Here is a 15,486-nt window from a genome sequence, read left to right on the forward strand (position 1 = left end):
AATTTAACTACCAGTTCGGAGAACAGTGAAATAACTGAGGCTTCAAACCCACAAATGTGATCAATTTGTTTATACACACCTAAGTCATTTTTATTTTCTCTCATTGAAGCTTTTTTTTTTTTTTAAATTAAGTATGACATATATTAATTTCAGGTTACAGGATAATACTTTGATATTTGTATATATTGTGAAGTGATGACCACAGTAAGTCTAGTTAAACATCTTTCAGCCTACATAGTTACAAGTTTCTTTTTTCTTGTGATGAGAACTTTCAAGATCTATTAACTATATATTACATCGCTGGTACCTTCTTATCTTATAACTGAAAGTTTGTGCCTTTTGATCACCTTGACCCATTTCGCCCACCTTTCACCCACCATCTCTGGTAACCACCAATCTGTTCTCTGTGTCTATGAGATTAGGCTTTTTTTTTTTTTTAATTCCACATGTAATTCGGATCATACGGTATTTGTCTTTCTCTGTCTGACTTATTTCTCTTAGCATAATGCCCTCAAGGTCTATCCATGTTTTCTCAAATGGCAAGATTTCATTCTTATTTTTTTAATGGCTAAATATTCCATTGTATATATAGACCACATTTTCTTCATTCATCCATTGATGGACATTTAGGTTGTTTCCATATCTTGACTGTTGCAAAAATGCTGCAGTGAACATGAGTATACGTGTATTTTTCTGAATTAGTGTTTTCAGTTTTTGCTAATAAATATCTCAAAGTACAATTGTCGGATCATATGGTAGTTCTATTTTTAATTTTTGTGAGGAACCTGCTTACTGTTTTTCATAGTAGCTGGCCCACTTTACATTCCTACCGACAGTGCACAAAGGTTCCCTTTTCTCCACATCCTCTCCAACAAATAATAAAATGTATATGGAACCACAAAAGACCTAGAATTGCCAAAGCATTACTGAAGAAAAAGAAAGAGGCTGGAGGAATAACTCTCTCAGACAATACTATAGAGCTACAGTAATCAAAACAGCATGGTATTGGTACAAAAACAGGCATGTGGACCAATGGAACAGAACAGAGAGCCCAGAAATGAACCCACAAACTTTTGGTCAACTAATCTTCGACAAAGGAGGCAAGAATATACAATAGAATAAAGACAGTCTCTTCAGCAAATGGTGTTGGGAAAACTGGACGGCAGCATGTAAATCAATGAAGCTGGAACACTCCCTTATACCATACAAAAAAATAAACTCAAAATGGATCAAAGACTTAAACATAAGACAAGATATGATAAATCTCCAACACTTGTTATCGCTTGTCAGTCTTAATGATCACCATTCTTACAAGTGTGAGGTGAGAAGTGATATCTCACTGTGATGTTGATTTGCATTTCCCTGATGATGAGTGATGTTGAGCACCTTCTGTGTACCTGTTAGCAATTTAGATATCTTCTTTGGGAAAAATGTCTATTTAGTTCTTGTACCCATTTTTAATTGGATCATTTGTTCTTTGTTATTAAGTTGTATGAGTTCTTTATAAATTTTAGATACTAACCCCATATCCAATACATGGTTTGCAAAATTTTTCTCCCATTCTGTACGTTGCCTTTTCATTTTGTTGATGATTTCTTTTGCTGTGCAGAAGCTTATAAGTTTGATGTAATCCCACTGGTTGGATTTTTTTTTCTTTTTTAAATTTGTGCTTATGGTGTACTATCTATAAAATCACTGCCAAGAACAATGTTGAGGCGCTTCCTCCCTATGTTTTCTTCCAGGAGTTCTGTGGTTTCAGGTCTTATGTTTAAACCTTTGATACATTTTTGAGTTAATTTTTCTGAGTAATGTAAGACAGGGGTCCAGTGTTACCTTCTGCATTTATTTACCCAGTTTCCCCAACACCATTTATTGAAGAGACTATCCTTTCCCCACTGAATGTTCCTAGCCTCCTTATCACATATTAGTTGACTGGATATGTGGAGATTTAATTCTGGGCTCTCTATTCTGTTCCATTGGTCTGTGTCTATTTCCATGTCAGTATCATTAAAGTATTTTTAAAGGATCTTTAAAGGTTTATTTTGTGTTTGTGGATGGAGAGAACAATTGATTTTTGTATGTTGATTTTGTATTCAGCAATCATGCAAAATTTACTATTTCTAATTGTTTATCTGTCTTTTTGGAAATTTTTATGTATACAGTCATGTCATCGTGAATAATGACAGTTTTATTTCTTCTCCAATCTTTTGTTTGTCTTGTTTGTTCAACAATTTCTAGACTGAATAGGAAAAATTGTTAAAAGGAAGATGGAGTGGTAGTAGTGGCATCATTTTCTCATTCCCAAACTTACAAGTACAGACATGTCACCGTTTTATCAGATCAAGCAAGTTGTCTTCTGTAGTCAGCCCTCCATATCTGTGGGTTTTGCATCCACAGTTGGCTGAATCCGTAGATCAAAAATACTTGGAAAAAAATCCCAGGAGGTTCCAAAAAGCAAAACTTGAATTTGCTGAATGCTAACAAATATTTACATAGCATTTGTGTTGTTGTATTAGGTATTCTGAGTAATCTAGTGTTGGCTGAAAAGTATACGGAGGAGGTACACAGGTCACATGCAAACCCTGCCCCACTTTACATTTTATGTAAGCACTTGAACGTCTGTGGAGTTTGGTATCTGTGGGGGTCTGGGAACAATCCATATTACGTGGATTTAATTTTAAATGTGAAGCCTATCTTATTTTCCTGGAATCAACCCACATTGTGATACATCATTCTTCTAATGCTCCACTGAATTCAGTTTGCTAGTATGTTTTAGATTTTTTTCATCCATATTCAGGAAAGTGCTTGGCCTGTATTTTTCCTTTCTCATAATGTCCTTTTTACATTTTGCTACTTCTGTTATGCTGGTCTAACTAAATAAGTTGGGGAGTGTTCCCTCTTTCTCTGTTCCTTGTAAGAATTTGCATAAGACTGGTGTTCTTTCTTCCTCAAGGGTTCAGGCAGAATTTGTCCATCTAGCCAACTGAGTCTGGAGTGTTCTTTATGAGACAGTTTTTAATTTTTAATTTAATTTCAGTTATGAGACTATTCCCATTTTTCTGTTTTTCTCTATTTTGGTAAGTTGCATTTTTAAAAGAATATATTCATTTCATCTAATATTTTTAAACGTTTGGTATAATTTTTTAAAATATTTACTCTATTTTTTAATATCTGTAGGAGATGTGTACTTTTCATTTTTTTTATTTCCAACACTGATTAATTGTATTTCTACCTAATAATACTTGTCAGAGATTTTCAATTTTATTAGCTTTTTTGGAGGACTTCTTTTAGGTTATTTTATTAGTAGTTTTACGTGTTTTCGTCTCTCTTTGGACTGAATTGCTTTTATTTTCCCTGTACATTCTTGAGATGTATATTTAACTTACTGACTTTTTAATATATGCGTTTAAACCTAAAAATTGCTAATTCAGTTAGCATTCTTATTACTAATGCTTTGAATTCTTTATTTGGTAAATTATTTTTTTCTTGTTTCATTAGTTGATTTTTCAGGGTTTTTCTCTTGTTCTTTCAATTGAGAAAAATTCCTCTGTCTTCTCATTTTGCTTAGCTTTCTCTGTCTCTACAAAATTAGGTGAAGCAGTTAACTACTGTGGTCTTGAAGGGAAGCTTCCCTGTGCAGCCTGTTTGTGCCCAGTGGCTTTGGTTGGAGAGCCGGATCTGATGTGAACCTAAGTCATGTCTTCCCCCAGGGTGTGCTGGCAGCTATCACCTTGGTAGGATGTAGAGCTGGAGATGGAGAGGCTATGGCCTGAGCAAGGTGTGAACCAGGGCTTCTCTGCTCAGTAGCCAGCATCACCCTGTTTGGTGCAGGGTCTGGTTCCCAGTTGCTGGAGCAGAAGCCCCGAGGGTCAAGTCCTAACTGGCTCCATTCTCTCTTAAGTGTGTGCTGTACCCTCTCCTGGCATCAGTATTCTTGCCCCAAAAGGGAGCAGTGCTGAAAGACGAGGGACCAGAGTGGACACGTGGCTGTGACCATCCTGGCCCCACACAGATCGAGGACAACACCCAGTGTGCCACCTCCGAATGCCAGCAGTGGCTGCCACCACCCCGTTCAGATGCTGCTCCAGGTCTAAGCTGGCTCCATCTCTCACAACCGCACACTCCTCCCGACTGAGGCAGACTTCCCCCCAGTGTGGGGCTGCAGCGTGGAGCACCTGGGGCTGAGCGGGCACCAGGCCCACGCTGGGGTGTGCCCCAGGGCGGCCGGGGCAAACTCTGGCCGGAGTCTTGTGCAGTTTCAATCGCTTCCTCATCCTTATTTTGGGTATAAGCAAGTGTGTGCACGCCCTTCATGGATGAGCATTGTCTGGATTTCCTAGAGCCCTCCTCTTAGTCCCACTGGTTTTCAAACCAGGCAAGGGGGGGACTCGTCTTCCCTGGTGCCCAGTGTGTGGCTCCTAAGCTCACTGCTCAGGGAGATCTCTGTCTGGTAATCCCCCTCCTTTTCTGTGTACCCCCTCCCAGGGGTGCAGTCCTGACCTGATTGCTTCTCTTCCGTTCCTGCCCCGTGACCTGTGTAATTTTCTTACAGCCTTGGTGTGCAGGGGTCTTTGTGCCGTGGGTCTTCAGTTGGCTTTCAGTGGGAATTGTTCCACATGCAGCTGTATTTTTGATGTGTTCATGAGGGAAGGTGACCTCCCTGTCCTCCTACTGCACCATGTAGATCGCTTCTGAATCCTAATAGTGATGGCATATCCTAGTAGTTTCTAATTATTCATTTAAACAGTATTTTCTATTTGATTCTCTTGTCTTTGAATAATAGGTGATTTAACATTGTATTGCTTAATTCCCAAATATATGGAGCCTTCCTCTTATTTATTACTGATTTCTAATTTAATTGTATTAAGAGAATGCTCTTCATTTCAGTATGTTGCTGTTTGTTGAGATGTACTTTATAGTCCAAGAAGTGGTCAATTTTCATAAATGTGCTGTGTGTGCTTAAAAAGAATGCTTTGGGTGAAATGTTCTACATAAGTCCATTAAGTAAATTTGCTGATATTGTTGCTCAGATCTTTCATTTCCTTGCCGACTTTCTTTTTCTTTTCTTTCTAGCTGTTACTGCAAAAGTTATCTCCGCTATATTTGCAGATGTGTTCTTTAATAGCTCTGCCAATTTTTGCTTTATGTATTTGAGGCCATGTTATTAAGTCATACATTTTAGAATTATTTTCCTTATGGATTACATTTTTATCATTAATAAGTTTTCTTCTTTATTTCTTCAGAAGCTATTGTGCCTTAAGCTCTGTTATTTGATATTAATATAGCTATATTCACTTTATTACCATGTTATATCATTTTCCTTCCAAAAAATGATAATTTTAATGTATCATTTTTTTATTTGTATCTCTTTAAAATTCATTTGGAGTTTATTTTTTATCTCGTCCAACAGTCTTTTATTTTTTATTGAAATGTCAGTAAGTCCACTTATATTTAATAAAATGTTTAAGTGGTTGGATCTAAATTGTTATTTTATTATGTATTTTCTATTTGTTTCATCTGTTCTAAATTCCCTTGTGTTTCCTTTGGGTTCATCGAGTATTTTTTTAGTATTTCATTTTCCCCCTCTGGTGGTTTAAAAATTATATACTCTTACCATTATTTTAGTGATGATCTTTTAAAAAAATCACACATTTTTGCTTTATTTTGGTACTTATACCTGTTTGCAGACAAAGTAAGCAAATTTAAAACTTTAAAATTTATTCTACCCCCACGTTGCATGTTTTTGTTTTTTTATTTCTCTGTATATATTAAACCTCCATAAGACATTAATATTATTATTTATTATTGTCAGCCTTTATTTAATCTGTTTTCATTGCTTTCTACCTTTCTGTACCTGTAGGCTTCTATTTGGAATTATTTTCTTTCTACTTGAAGGGATTTATTTTTGTATTTCCTTTAGTGCAGTTCTGCTAGTTGACAAAATTATTATTATTGGTCTTAAAGTAGATTTCTTTCATTTTCTTTCTTGATAGATGCATTTATCGGGGTAGAATTTTAGTAGCTATTTCAGCATTTATTTTATTTTTTCTATTTTTTATTGAAGTATAGTTGATTCACAATATTATATTAGTTTTAAGCGATTTAGTATTTATACTCCGTTTAAAGTTCTTACAAAATAATGGCTATAATTCCATGTGTTGTACAATATATCCTTGTTGCTTGTCTATTTTATATACAGTACTTTCTATCTCTTAAGTCCCTACCCCTGTCTTGCCCCTCCACCCCTTCCCTTTGCCCTTTGTGAATTTTGCTAGTAACCACTAGTTTATTTTCTATATACATAAGTAAGTTTCTGTTTTGCATTATACATTCGTTTAATTTTTCAGATTTGACATATTAGTGATATCATACAGTATTTGTCTTTTTCTGTCTGACTTATTTTACTATGCATAATATTGTCTAGGTCCATCCATGTTGCTGCAAGTGGCAGAACGTCACTGTTTCATGGCTGAGTAATACTCCATTGTATATAGATAAAGGCTACATCTTGTTTATCCATTTATCTGCTGATGCACACTTTGTTTTCTTCCATATCCTGGATACTGTAAATAGCGCTGCTTTGAACATTGGGATGCATGTATCTTTTTGAATTAGAGTTTTTGTTTTTTCCAGATATTATACCCAGGAGTGGAATTACTGGACCATATGGTAGTTCGGTTTTCAGTTTTCTGAGGAACCTTCATACTATTTCCATAATGGTTGCACCAATTTACATTCCCATCAACAATATACAAGGGTTCACTTTTCTCCATATGCTCGCCAACTTTGTTATTTTTCAGACTTTTGAATGATAGTCATTTTGACAGGTGTGAGGTAATATTTCATTGTTACTTTGCTTTGCATTTTTCTAATAATTAGCAGTGTTGAACATCTTTTCATATGCCTCAGTCATCTGTATGTCTTCTTTGGAAAAATATCTATTTGAACCTTCTGCTCATTTTTGATTCAGTTGTGTTTTTTTTTATATATATTGAATTGTATGAGCTGTTTATATATTTTGGATATTAACCCCTTATCAGTGATATGATTTACAAATATTTTCTCCCATTCTGTATGTTGTGTTTTTTCGTTTTGTCCATGATTTCTTTTGCTGTGCAAAAATCTTTTAAGGTTAATTAGATCCCATTTCTTTATCTTTGCTCTTGTTTAATTTGCTTTAGGAGACAGGTCCATAAAAATATTGCTATGGTTTATGTCAAAGAGTCTTCTGCCTATGTTCTTTTCTGGGAGCTTTATGGTTTCATCTCTTCCATTTAGGTCTTTAATCCATTTGAATTTATTTTTGCATATGCTATGAGGAAATGTTCTAATCACATTCTTCTACATGTAGCTGTCCACTTTTCCCAGCACTATTTTTTTTAACATTTTTTATTGGTTTATAATAATTTTACAATGTTGTGTCAAATTCCAGTGTAGAGCACAATTTTTCAGTTATACATGAACATGCGTATATTCACTGTCACATTCTTCTTCGCTGTGAGCTACCACAAGATCCTGTATATATTTCCCTGTGCTATATAGTATAATCTTGTTTATCTATTCTACATATGCCTGTCAGTATCTTATAGCCTTTGTTTTAAAGTCTGTTTTTCTAATGTGAGTTTTGCTACCACTCCTCATTTTTTGTCCTATTTGCTTGAAGTATCTTTTTTCCATTCCCTCACTTTCAGTCTGTATGTGTCTTTAGCCCTTCCTACACAATTACATGTGTATCTTTCTGACAGCTTTGGTTGTACACCAGTCCTTCTGCCATTTTCCAGTTAGCTCTCGATGAGCTTGGTGCCACATGTAGATGTGTGTTTGATGTGTTCATCTGAAGCGGTGAGCTCCACACCATCTTTCTCTACCACCTTGATTGAGCCCATTTCAGCATTTTAAAAAGACCATTCCAGTATCTTATAGCTTCCGATGACACTGACTCCTTAAGAAAAATAGTCTATTTATTGCTTTCTGCTGTTAATCCACTTTTTGTGGCTGCTTTTAAAATTTTATTTTTACCTTTTTTCCATAAAAATTTTACTATATGTACCTAAGTGTGATTGTCTTTATATTTATTCTTTTAGTATTCACAGGGCTTCTTAAAGCAGTGACTTGAAAATTTTCTCTCATTTTATAATGTCATCAGCCATGGCCTCTCTTCAGATAATGCCTCAATGTTATTCTGTCTGTTTTCCTTTCCTTTTGTCAGTTCAGTTACACATGGGTTATAGTTTCTCGCTGCTTCCTTTATGTCTCTTATTCTCTCTGTGGTATTAACGATCCTTTTGACTCTGTGTTTCATCTTAGATAGCTTCTTTTGATCTCTCTTCATATTCACTCTCTATTCAGCTGCTTCTAACCTACCATTAAACACATGTATTGCTGAATTTAATTTTGATTATTTTATTTATCAGTTCTAGAATTTCTCATTTTTTTATTGTTCATGGTTTTGTATTGGAATTCTACATTTCATCTTTTATTTTCTTGAAATGATTCAACATAATTATTTTTAAATGTGTCTGATAATATCTGATGCACTTGTGTGTCTTCTGTTATTTTTCTGTTGATTTTTAGAAATTTTCTATTTGTCTCAGCATGTTTGTAGGTTTTTTTTTTTTTTTATGCTGTATAGATGACTGAATTGATATAATCTTTTTACAGATAAGATTTGTATTTGGTCTTGCCAGGGACCTGGGACACTAACATTCCAGGATCAGCTTGAATTCTATTCAGGGATTTAGATGATTGAAGTTGAATTTCGGACTACTTCTAGTTTGCCTTTATTCCTACCTCGTATGATGGCCTCTTGAATTCTAACATACAGTGGAGGCGTCACTAGAGTCAACCCCTATAGAATCACCATCCTCCGATCCTTTCCCTCAGAATCTGCAGTCAGATGCTCACGGAAACCCTCAGGGAAAAAGTGAGCACCGGTGTCCGCTTCCTAGGTGGGTGTCCTCCCCTGGATTCCTGCTTTTCGGTTTCTCAGTTTCATTCTCCCCTCCCCTTTGCCCTTCAGCAGGATAAGTATACATGTACGTGTATATACTCATATATACACACACACACATATACACATATATGTCCTTTTTTCTGGTCTCCAGCAAAAGAGTGGTTCTAATGGCCTCTTCTGTCATCACCTCAGTTATTAATTTTACAATGCACGTGCACTTTATAGCCTGTTACTTTCACTTATGAACATATGTCATGAAGAAAATGTTACAGGGCATTTGATGTGATGTGATTTTAATGACTCTTGCTTATTTGTAACATACCATAATTTTTTATTCATATTGCAGTTGTTGGAAATTTTGCTTTTTTCTCTTTTTTAAACATAAATAACTGATATAAATATATTCTAATATATGAATTTTTTACACATCTTTAATATACTTTTTCCTCAGCGAAAACTCTGTAAGTAGAATTGCTGGTTCCCAAGGGATCAATATTTAAGTTCTTTGGATGCTCAATTCCCTTCCACAAAATTGGCACGAATTTGCAGTCTCAGTAGGAGTAATGTCAGTGCTTGTTTTGAACATAGATTTAGGAAAACACCCCTTTATATTATCCTGAAACAATTTCAAAGACCTCAGCTCAACTTTAGATTTAGTTTCTTGATGTTACTCTTGCTATTCATTTATATTTGACATTTTTATATACTCAGTTGACCCTTGAACAGTGTGGGGGGCAATCCACCTGTATGATATAGTTGGGCCCCGTATCTGTGGTTCCTCTGCACCTGCAGATTCAGTCACGCACAGGCTGGGCAGTACTGTAGTATTTACTGCTGAAAAAATCTGAGTATAAGTGGACCCTCACAATTCAAATCTGCATTGTTCAAAGGTCACAGGTACCCTTCCAGGTTTGTAACTTCTTATTTAAAAATGAGCCAGGGGTGCTTTGGGCTGTCACATTCACGTATTCTGTCTAGAGCTGATTACACGGCTCTAGCGTAATGTTAATTGTGTCAAGGTTATGGCAGAAATATAAATTATCAGTGTGTAAATGATCCAATAATTTTAAAATGTGCATATTATGTTATTATAAAAGCATGTGCAGTACGATTACAGCTCCATAAAATAGTCAGAGAAAGAACAGACCCAGTGGGTGCTGCTGTGTGTGGTACTGATTACTTATTTTTATCTCCCCTGTTTCAAAGCAGTCCTATACAGTTGTGCTGTTGTTTTTTTTAATAACTAAATGATCAATGCAAACCAAAATATCATGAGGACAGTTTAGTCTGTTATCAGTGGACCTACCTTTTATTCAGCCAGTCATCCTGTAAAAAGTTCAACTGAGTTAAAGTAGAACTGGATCTTCCATTGTTTCCCTAATACTAATAATGTGTTTATTATCACCTTATTCCAAAAAGTATTCACAATGACTAATAAGAAAAGGAAGATCACATAACACAAGATGATAAAAATCAGCTATGAGTGAAAAGGGGAAAAAAAGACAACACTGTGGGAGGAACATAAACTGGAGCTGGGATTGAGACTAACCAGAAATACGCATTCTGGAGCCCAGGCCTGCGGCGGGCGGGCCGTGTACTTACTTCAAATGTTCTAATGGCCAGAACGAAAGGCACGTCTCATCCATAAGATGACAAAGCACAATAAGCTCAACATGCCGTCCAAGTATTTAGTTCCTCAGATGGAGCTGTGAAGTTCTAAGACAAGAACTTTCACCTGCAGACCCTCCTGCAGACAGCGCCGTGTGAGGGGATGGGCGTGCCCCGCGGGCTACTCCCGGGGGACCTCGCTGTCTCCTTCCTCAGAGCTCACACCCAGGCCAGGTCCTGAGGCCAGCTGACCAGGTGCAGGCGAAGAGCCCTCTGCTGGCCTGAGACGCACTCTTCTGAGCCCTGCAGGGTAGATGGAGTACCTGTAAAGAAGTGGGTGTGCGGCACACTGTGGGGCAATGTTTACATTTTTTCCCTCAGTCAAGCTTCTGATATTTGTTGGAAGACTGTACTTCCTGGAATGTCTAGGATGCACTTACTGTATTTTAGTGCTCAAATATGGCTCCTTGGGCCTTGATGGACACTTGAGCTGGGGCAGTGCTCAGAGCATCTTAGAAAGTGAGGAGCCCAGACTAAGATTGTTTCCACATGTGTGGACCTCCCATCTCCATCCACTGACAAGTCACAGGAGTGTCAGTGGGAAGATGGGAAGGGCACCATGCCTCTCAGAGAGTCATTAGGATTCTGCTTTAATATACAGACGAGGGCAATGAAATTTTCTTGTATGTAGATAGCACCATCAGAAAAATGTTAACCTGAAATATTTTAAGGTGATAACCAAACCCTCATCTTCACTAGAAGAATCTCAATGAAGCACTCTTAGAGTCCCTGACTTTGATCACTATAATTTTCTTGTGGGCCCTCTCAAATAGACTATTTGTGGATTATAGCTGAGTTATTTGGGAGGCCATTATTTATAGGCCAGTTAAAAAATGGGGAAATATCTGCTAAAAGAAACTTATTTTTCTTTTTTTGAACTAGCAGGCTTGTGACCTATTTTTGCCACTTTTAAATTGTGATTTTAAAGCTTCTGACCTGCCTATGGTAGAAAGCTTGTATCTGTTTTCTTTATAGGAAGAAATGATCCAGTTCAATAAAAGTCAAACAGATGTAAGAATTTAAGGGGGTAGAGTAGTGCCAGGGAAACATATCCCTGTTTTAACTCAGATATAAAACTGTGATTTATTTTGTTCAAAGACAGTTTTATTGACCTTGACCCGTGTAGTTCCTCAGTACTCACTGTGTGTCTGTTATGTATACAGAATGACATCCAGGGGGAAATAAGGGGACGTAGGGTATGGTGGTAGCTGGTGCCAAGGAGCTTATATATTGTACTTGGGAAAATAACAAATACATTTCCCAAATGTTAAACAGGAAAACAACAGAGAAATAGACAAACATGGATGGTTGAGGGAATGCCACAGGGAATTATTCATTGAACTCAAAACTTAGTGACAATCAGCACGAACGTCAAGTTTGCAGACTAAAGTTTGATCAGCTAGCTTCTAATCATAAAGCAGAGATTTGGTGCTGGTTCTGTGGAGGTGTTGTGTATGTATGATGACAGATTTGAATTCCTCTGTAAAGGATTTTTTAACACATAGGAAATGTGCAATTATTCTAATCAAACATAGGTGAAAGGAAATCAAAACAAGTAGTAGTCATGGTGGTTATTCTTGAGTAACACCATGTGGTTTTCATAGCTCTTTCCACATGGCACTGGCTCCCACCTCATGCCAATCTTGTAAGAAAGACCAGCGCAGGCATTTTTCCTGAGTTACCGGTGAGCACATCGAGACCTCATAAAGTTACGAGATTTGTCTCGGGTGCAGCACTGAGTATATACTAGGAGTTTTGTCTTTATACTAGGATGTCTTGACAAGCCACCTCTTTCGTCAAAAAAGAAAAACAATTATCTGACAATTGTGTTAATTCAGTGAACATGAAGTGGCTTTTATGAAGTCATCTTAACATCACCAAGTACTAGGACCTGCGGATATACCTCAGGTGCTGAAGGAGGTTTCAGTCAATTGGCGGGAAGCTGAGATGCACTCAGGACAGTGTTAGGCCACCGTTCTGGACAGCACGCTGTGAACTGTCAGGATGAGGGGAGGCAGGCATGCTGGCTCAGCCTCGTCATCCAGGAGCGGTGAGGTGAGACGTCAACTCAGCGTCATAGCTGACCGGTTTCCGTGAGTGGGCAGGACTGGGGAGGCGTGCTGGCGGAGTGGGGCTTCGTTTAGGAGACATGGAGGGATGAATTTGGGAGGCTGAACGGGAGGAACATAGAAACACTTAAAGGACAAGTTGAAGAGTGGACACTGGATTCTGTGGATGTTAGAGAGACATGAAAGACATTTGTGTTTTACTTTTTCTCTGCCAGTGGAGCCACAGGATGAGGGGGAGGATTTGAGGTTTCCGTGACAGCACTGAAGCGCATCCCAGTCCTGGGCTGTGACTGCAGGCCTGGAGCGCTGGCCGCCGTTGCTTTTGGTTTCCGTCAGGTTGTAGAGAGTGCTTTGAGCAAACCTTCTGTTTGGTGAATGACGAAATCCTGAGTGAAACCATTTATCGCCTTGGCTGCTCTTTCATGCGGAGCAAATGACGTCAGAGGCTGAGTGGCTTTATTATGGCGGTGCTGAAGCTCTCAGTGAGAGTCCCCTTTTCAGGGAAGGTACAGCTTGCTACCCTGGCACTTTTGACAACTCCTTCCATGAAAGGTTCACATGATGCAGATGAGAAGAAGGGGGGATTCTGTGCCTAACGGCTGCCAGCAGCCTAGGAGACATTTCCTAAACCAGCGGCTCGATGCAGCGCCATCGGGCATCCTGCCTTGACATCGCCCCTCGCCCAAGTCTTACCTTGTTCTTGTAAGAATGAGGATATTCTCTGATGTTTTTGCTGGTCCACATTCATTGAATTCCTTTAGTTTTACCAATGAAAGCTCATTTCTAATATCATGTCAATTAAACCACCTATTTTGCCAATGAAAAGCAATTTCTGATATTCAGTATGCCAAATAGCAAAGCTTCTGGCGTCAATCAGGATACAAATACTTGAAAGAGATGTGAGAGTCCGAAATGCTTGTCCAGGTCTGAAATGGGGCCTTTCTGGTTCAATGCTAGCTGACCTGGGAAACTGAGTTCTCAGTCTGGGGCAGTGACTGTCCCTAAAAGTAAAGCTTAAACTAACCGATCTATACATTGTATTCGACTGTTAATGCTGAAGAATATTTGATGAATTTTTAAAATTAATTTGTTAAACAAATTACAGAGATAGCAATGCCTGTCCATTGGTTAACTCAGGTCACTTTACAGCTGCAGCAGGGTGGTTACAGTAAGTCTTTTGTTTTTGTTTCTGCTCCTCTGTTACTCTCTCTGCTCTGCTTTAAGTTGATCAGAGGTTTCGGGAGGTATACCTATAAGTAAGGAAAATGTCACGCAGAGAACCGAGCGCATGTGTAACTGGGTGCATGGGTCCTAAAGCAGTGAAGTCCGAATGAGCACTTTCCCGAGCTGTTTGTAAGGTCTCGGAGTGGCCTCCTCTGAGATTTCCACTCTGCTTCCTGGCACGAGGTGTAGTTATGAACCTGCTTCTCATTCTGTCCAGATTCTGCTGGTCTGCAGCCGGGAAGAGCTTTCTTTGCCAGATTCCGGTCCAGTTCTTTTCTTCTTGGCAGGGTCATTAATTTTTTCACAGTTTCTCTCCCACACAGTTCCCAACCTGGACTCAGGATGAATCAGTTTCCCGGGCTTTTTGTTGTTGAAGGCAAGGAAGCCATTATTGTCCTGTGGTGCCCAGCATAGCCTGTCCACTGACTTTGCCACAAGTTTTTAAATAGATTTCAAAGGGACATCAAAGTCCAGGGTATTGAAGATGCCTGGTCAGAGAGCTCTGGGATTGAGCAGATTTTCTGACTTTATAATCCCCTCTTACCCCTAAAGAAAGAGACTTAAATTTTACCATAAAAAAGAAGTTGAGATACATATGGTTATGAAAATGAAATGACTGTGTGAAAGAATGTTTGTTATGAATCTACCCTGAATAGCATAAAATGCTGATTAATGTTGTATACAGAGAGATAGATGCCCACCACACATGTATATTTGCGATGGAAATGATGTTGCAATGTATCAATCAAGAAGACGCGCATTTTCGTGACTGAATTCAAATAGCTTAAAATTTTTGTTTTGTTTTGTTTTGAAATGCAGCAAGATCAACTTTACACCTGGGCTGCGGTTAGTCAACCCACACACTCACTGGATTATATAGACGGGCAGTTTCCCAGGCGAGTCCCATCTGGTTGGCCACCATCTAAACCTCCTGATGAAGAACACAGGCCCAAGGATGCTGACGCAGGTAGGCTCCCAGGAGGAGTGAATGCTCTGAAGGTCACAGCAGGTGTCTGTGTGGTGCTTACTGGGTAGCGAGCCTGGGTTTCTCTTCTAAGTATTTCTTAGATTAACTCAAGCAAAATCACTAGGAAGGTTGTTAAATTGAAATTTATTATGCTCCATCTTCAAGGCTGCTGAGTTAGACTTTTGGGGAATGGGACACTGGCCTTTCCGGTGACTGCTGTGTATTCTTAGTCTGAGAACCACCGCTTCAGGGTCCAGCTGTGGCCGCCACGCGAGGAGAGGCTGCACACCCCGCATGGGCTGAGAGCTTGGAAGGGAAGTTCTGTCTATTGGCTTCGAAGGTGGTGGCCACCTCTTCCCACTGTCTCTTCCCGTGTTGCTTTCTTTATGCTTTTCTTCATATTTCCTTTGCCTTCAGGGATGACCGAGACAGGCAAGATAGAGATACACATTCTACTAAATCTAAATTTTAAGGAATCTTAAAAATTGTACAGTGCTCAGGTGTAATAGTTATTTCTCTAAAAAAATTTTTGGTTGTTTTTCCCTCTTTGTACATTGTGTTGTCCTAAAGTATTTTGTGTTATTTTTTAAGTACTTTGAAGATTA

The 15,486-nt window shown here is 38.4% G+C and overlaps 1 protein-coding gene across 2 annotated transcripts in view; it reads left to right on the top strand.

The window, feature by feature from the left end:
- The window catches only part of FMN2 (formin 2), a 285,581-nt gene that overhangs the window by 63,643 nt on the left and 206,452 nt on the right, over nt 1-15,486 (top strand). For both annotated transcript variants that reach the window (XM_031460837.2, XM_064487855.1), the window contains exon 3: nt 14,734-14,881. In XM_031460837.2, coding sequence (XP_031316697.2) covers nt 14,734-14,881 — 148 coding nt within the window. The remainder of the gene's footprint in view (nt 1-14,733; nt 14,882-15,486) is intronic.

Source organism: Camelus dromedarius, chromosome 8, assembly GCF_036321535.1.
Source record: "Camelus dromedarius isolate mCamDro1 chromosome 8, mCamDro1.pat, whole genome shotgun sequence".
Taxonomy (NCBI): Eukaryota; Metazoa; Chordata; class Mammalia; order Artiodactyla; family Camelidae; genus Camelus; species Camelus dromedarius.